The sequence below is a fragment of the Pteropus alecto genome, unplaced genomic scaffold (genome assembly GCF_000325575.1).
Source record: "Pteropus alecto unplaced genomic scaffold, ASM32557v1 scaffold98, whole genome shotgun sequence".
NCBI lineage: Eukaryota > Metazoa > Chordata > Mammalia > Chiroptera > Pteropodidae > Pteropus > Pteropus alecto.
In genome coordinates, this window is record NW_006443570.1 from 12,590,971 (window position 1) to 12,597,217 (window position 6,247).

The window sequence follows — 6,247 nt, forward strand, 5'->3', positions numbered from 1 at the left end:
ACTCGGCCACTTGAGACTGGGAGCCCCGCGTCCTGGCCCCATCCTACCTTCTGCCCTTGCAGGGGGATTTCTTGGACTTCTGCCTAGTTATATGGCTTGTTCATCTAGATCCCAGGCGATATTTCCTTGCTGCTGCTCCTTATTACCGTCACAACTTTGATTTCGCCACCAGAGGGATGAACAGAGCTTCTACCATCTTTGCCAATATTCTGCCCCCCCCCCTCGTTTTTATTTCGATTTGATTTGAGGATATATGTATTTATATACATGGATTGGGTAGATGTACAGCTTAAAATGACTGCATTTTTATGTTCACTTATTCTGTATTCTGCATGTTTTCATTCAAGTTACATGGTTCTAGTGCCATTATTATTATCTATGTATTTTATTTCATTGGAGATATTTTAATTTTAAAATCACTTTAATGAATTTCTAATGTAAAAAGGAAAAAGATCTATGGTACCACTTTACCCTTGATGTTTTTATTCCAGATGTTAATTATAAGTGATAAGCTTATTTTAAATAACTTAAATGCTTTATTTCATTATATGTACTCAAATATTATAATAATTTCACTAATTTTGCTTTCTGTATATGTATTTGTAGTCCTGTCGATTAGGTCAACATAGACCTATTTCTCGACTGTTGACAGATGGAATCATGAGAGTTGGATCTACTGCGTCAAAGAAACTGTCAGAAAAGTTGGTAGCAGAGTGGTTTTCTCAGGCAGCTGATGGTAACAATGAAGCATTTTCTAAACTCAAGCTTTATGCACAAGTCTGCAGATATGACCTAGGTATTAAATTTGTATTTATTGTATAAGACCAGTGTTAGCAATTATGGCCCTGTCTGCCAGCTGTTTTTGTAAATAAAATTTTGTTGGAACACAGCCATGCTCGTTTATTTACATATTGTCTATGGCTGTTTTTGTGCTATAAGATCAGACCTGAGTAGTTGTAACAGAGTCTGTGACCTGCAAAACCTAAAATATTACTATCTGACCCTTTACATAAAAAATTTGCTTATCCCTGCAAAAGGGATCTCATCAAGTAGGAGGAAATTGGGGGTTATAAACAATTTTCTGTTCATAGGTTTAAAGGTAAGATAACTTGTAGTTAACTTAATGACACCAGGAAACAATTCTTTGTTGGAACTAAGAAAATGACAGCTATTTAAGACTTGCTGTTAACACTCTTGAATTATATATCAATGGACTTACTTTAGACTGAATCCAAAGAGACACAGAACCACAATATTGAACCTTATTAGACATTCCTATAATTTGAACCTCATGATAACATTTTTCCATTTTATATTTAATTAGCTTCCAGTGTAGTCAAATTTATTCAACTTTTGATTTAGGAACCCTTTTAATGGTTGTTAAAAATTTGCTAGATACTGTTATTTACATTTAATTAAATATATCTAGGAAACAATTTTATTATACTTTCATGGAAGCCATTTCTTTATTTTGTATGCAAATGCTGGTTTACCTTTTCAGTTCCACTTAAAATTTGTTTCTTCAGTTTCTAGGGGAAACGTAAAGCTAGTGTGCACTACACTTGTTAGCAAGCAACTTAGGGAGGGTAATTACCAAAAAAGGCATCAAGTAGATATTCACATAGTGGAATAAAGAACCAGTCAGTGAAATAAAGAATTAAATATCCTACTTGTTTCTATTATCTTTAGGTCCTTATCTTGCTTCCCAGCCATTGGACAGCTCTCTACTTTCCCAGCCAAATTTAGTTGCCCCTACAAGTCAATCTTTGATTACTCCACCTCAGATGACAAATACTGGAAATGCTAATACTCCATCTGCCACCCTAGCATCTGCAGCAAGCAGCACTATGACAATGACTTCAGGTGTTACCATGCCCTCTTCAGTTGCCACAGCTAATTCAACTTTGACCACAGCTTCAACTTCATCTTCATCATCCTCCAACTTGAATAGTGGAGTGTCATCAAATAAACTACCTTCATTTCCACCCTTTGGCAGTATGAACAGTAGTGCTGTGGGATCCATGTCTACACAAGCGAGTACAGTTCAGAATGGCCAGGTAGGAGGGCAACAGTCATCAGCTCTACAAACAGCTGGGATTTCTGGAGAGTCCTCTTCACTCCCCGCTCAGCTACATCCTGATGTATCTGAAAGGTACCTTTAAATATACTTATTTTGCAGAAATGTAAATATATGATGCTTCTTTTGTCTAATAAGACAGTTGTTAATGAACATAAAGGGATTTTTTATCTTATTTTTGAAATTTTACTTTTTGTAATGTTGAATATTTTACTTATTAAAATTATAACGTAGGCTCTTCATAAAAGTCTTTATTATCGAATCCTAGATTATCAGGCTGGGAATTAAGACCTTGAAAGCCATTTAGTCCACCTATCCTATGATGTTTGAATCTCTTTTGTGACATAACTGTCAAGTAGATTTGCCTGTGCAAATCACTTCAGTGATTTAGAAGTTATTGTACCCATTTGTTCATAGGCTTAAGAGACATACCAAGATTTGGATAGCAGTCCTGCCATTTACTGGCAATGCGACTTCAAGAAAGTTAATCTAACCTTTCTGAGCCTGTTTTCTTACCTATAAATTGGGAGGAATAGGATATAATGTACATTAAGTACTTTATGCACTGCTTCAAAATGCTTGAGTTATTTATAATAATGATGATGACAGCTCTCTTTATTCCTTTTATGAAAAAGTTATTGAGTGAGCTTCCTTTTTGATTTATAAATTAGGTTTGCCTGAGCTTGGTTATATCTTTCAGCTACCTGGGTACAGGTTTGCCCAAAGTTACAAACCATTAATTGAACATCTTCAGTATATTTCAATTTTTAAAAAATCATATTACCATCAAAGAATGAACCTTATTCACCATTGAAGTTATGAAGTATAAAATGTGAATGTGTATAGCTAAAAATGAAGAAAAACATTAAGTTTGGAAACCTGATATTTTTTTCTAGTCAAACTCTGCTTCTAGCCAGCTTTGTGATCTTGGGCAGCTCATTTAACTTATTGTCTCAATTCTGTAACTTAAGCACTAAGCTCTCTAGTGTTTCTGATATTCTATGGTTTTAAGAATTTTTTATTTTTTAATGCAAGACTTCAACACAAGCGTCTTTGTACATCATAAAATTGTACATACAGTGTTCATAGTTCTCTTGGAAGAGAAGGAGATGTCCCTCACTTTTATAGACTCTCCAACACTCCCCATCACCAAAAAAAGGGGAGAGGGCATTAAGAATCTGCTTTGATGTTGTCCCAAGAAAGGTACAGAACAACTTTTTTCCTAACTGTCTTGTTTCTACCTCAAATTTTAGCACGATGGATCGAGATAAAGTGGGCATCCCCACAGATGGTGATTCACATGCAGTCACTTACCCACCTGCAATTGTTGTTTATATAATTGATCCTTTTACATATGAAAATAAAGATGAGAGCACTAATTCTTCTAATGTATGGACTTTGGGGCTACTTCGATGTTTTCTGGAAATGGTCCAGACTCTTCCTCCTCATATTAAGAGTACTGTTTCTGTACAGGTAAGAATGATAAATGTTGCAAATAAAATTTATGTAAAACAGTTAGATATTGACAGAAGTTTCAAAAATACTATTCTCTATCCAAACTGATTTTCCAAACTGATTTTCTGCTATATTGATTTTACTTTAAATGATATTATGTTAGAAATCTTAGACTTTATAAAAGATAGACTTTACAGTCATAGCACAATAATAATAGAGAATAAAAAGTTTGCATTAAGTACATTAAATGTTTCTTCTGTGTTTCTTTTATAAGCCATTTTTTAAATTCATAAGCTTAAATACAAAAATTGAGTATGGACCTTGGTAAGCTAGAGTTCTAAATAAGGCAGGTTGCAAGTAAAAGTAAAAAGAAATTTATTAAGGTATTTGCAGAGATTTTAAATTATAGACTACAACAGGACTAATCAATGGCAGTATTAATATAAGTGCTTTGTAGAAAGTTTTAAAGATTTTTGCATAGCCCATTGATAAAATTGAATATTAAAAACCTATATAATAAGAAAATATAATTCTTTAACATCATTTTAATTTGGTTTTATTTAAATTTTCTAATAAAAGTTTTTAGAGTTTTAGACCCACAGTCCTTTTTATTCTCTAGTTAGAAGTTTAACATTTTTATATTTGCCTATAATTCTTAGATTGTTCCCTGTCAATACCTGCTGCAACCTGTGAAGCATGAAGATAGACAAATCTATACCCAGCATTTAAAATCCCTGGCTTTTTCGGCCTTTACCCAGTGTCGGAGACCCCTTCCAACATCAACCAATGTGAAAACGTTGACTGGCTTTGGTCCAGGTTTAGCTATGGAAACTGCTCTTAAAAGTCCTGATGTAAGTATATTTTCCATGACCAGAGTTATTGAAAAACTATACATTTTATACGTTTATGTAAAACTAAGTGCAGTTCTGTGTTTAGCTCTTGTTTTCTAATTATCTTATAATTGGGTAGAGATGATGTATTACATTTTCAATAAAAATCTTTCAATAAAAGATTTATCTGTGATTATGTAGTGCCATAGTACCTTAATTTTTATTTTACAGAGACCAGAGTGTATTCGACTTTATACACCTCCTTTTATTCTGGCTCCAGTGAAGGATAAACAGACAGAGCTAGGAGAAACATTTGGAGAAGCTGGACAGAAATATAATGTTCTTTTCGTGGGCTACTGTTTATCACATGATCAAAGATGGATTCTTGCTTCTTGCACAGATTTATATGGAGAACTTTTAGAACCTTGTATCATTAACATCGATGTTCCAAATAGGTACTTATATTTCCTTAAATGTGTCATTATATCCCCTTTAAAAAAATTCATAGATACAATTACTTTTAATAAATAGAAAACTGTTTTGAAGCTTGCGTACATTAATATATTAAGTTTTGGGATTGTAGGTGCTTTCACCCTCTTTGTAGTAAATATATTGTATAATTAAGAGAATTAAAAATAATTTTGATTAATCCCTGTTACAAATAAGATTTAAGGTCCCTAAGTTTTATGTAATCTTGAGGCAATGATTTTGATTTTTAATTTTAATTTTAATTCATTATTTTTATTTTTGGTAACATCAGTTAACGAAATCCAAAAAGTTTTAGCTTTACACTTTAACAGTAAGGCATATATATATTTACACTGTGTGTTCACTTCCCATAGTTAGATTTCTTTCTGTCACCACGTATTTGCCCCCTTTTCCCCATCTACCTCCTGCCTCCCCGCTCCCTTCTGGTAACCACTAGTCTATTATCCATGTCCACGAGTCTGTGTTTGTCCTGTTCATTTGTTACTTTTAGGTTTATATCCCACATATAAGTGATACTTGATTTTCAACTTTTTCTGTCTGGCTTATTTTGCTTAGCATGATTATCTCGAGGTCCATCCATGTGGTCACAAATGGCAGTATTTCATCTCTTTGTATGGCTAAGTAATATTCCATTGTTTAATGTACTACAGCTTCTTTATCCAGTCATCTCTCGTAGGACACTTTGGTTGCTTCCATGTCCTGGCCACCGTGAAATATGCTGCTATGAATATCGGTGTGCAAATATAAATATCTTTTCAGATATGGGTTTTCAAGTCTTTGGGGTAAATACCCAGTAGAGGGATTGCTGGATCGTATGGTAGATCAATTCTTAGTTTTTTGAGGAACTTCCATGCTGTTTTCCATAGTGGCTTCACTAATTTACATTGCCACCAAACAGTGAACAAGGGTTCCCTTTTCTCTACATCTTTGCCAATACTTGTTACCTTTTTGATAGTAGCTATTCTAATAGGTGTGAGGCAATATTTCATTGTAGTTTTGATTTGCATCTCCCCTTTTCATATATTTGTTGGACATCTGTATGTCTTCTTTGAAGAAGTGTCTATTCATATCCTCTGCCTATTCTTTAATTGGGCTGTTTGGTTTTTTGCTGTTGGGTTATATGACTTCTTTTTATAGTTTGGATATTGCAGATACTTTCTCCCATTCAGTAGGTTGACTTTTTTATTTTGTTGACAATTTCCTTTGTTATGCAGAAGCTTTTTAGTTTGATGTAGTCCCACTTGTTTATTTTTGCTTTTGTTGCCTTTGCTTTTGGAAAGGTAAAAAAAAAAAAAAAAAGATTGCCCAGACTAATGTCAAGGAGCTTACTGCCTGTATTTTCTTGTAAGCATTTTGTTGTTTCAGGTCTTACATTGAAGACTTTGATCCCTTTGGG

At 33.7% G+C, this 6,247-nt stretch overlaps 1 protein-coding gene across 1 annotated transcript in view; it reads left to right on the plus strand.

The window, feature by feature from the left end:
• MED13 (mediator complex subunit 13) overlaps window positions 1–6,247 on the plus strand; it is a gene marked incomplete at its 5' end in the record, with an annotated part of 91,955 nt that overhangs the window by 68,696 nt on the left and 17,012 nt on the right. Inside the window, 5 exons of the mRNA XM_006925147.2 lie at window positions 607–796; window positions 1,690–2,152; window positions 3,331–3,550; window positions 4,192–4,383; window positions 4,594–4,817. Of these exons, the coding sequence (XP_006925209.1) occupies window positions 607–796; window positions 1,690–2,152; window positions 3,331–3,550; window positions 4,192–4,383; window positions 4,594–4,817 (1,289 nt within the window). The remainder of the gene's footprint in view (window positions 1–606; window positions 797–1,689; window positions 2,153–3,330; window positions 3,551–4,191; window positions 4,384–4,593; window positions 4,818–6,247) is intronic.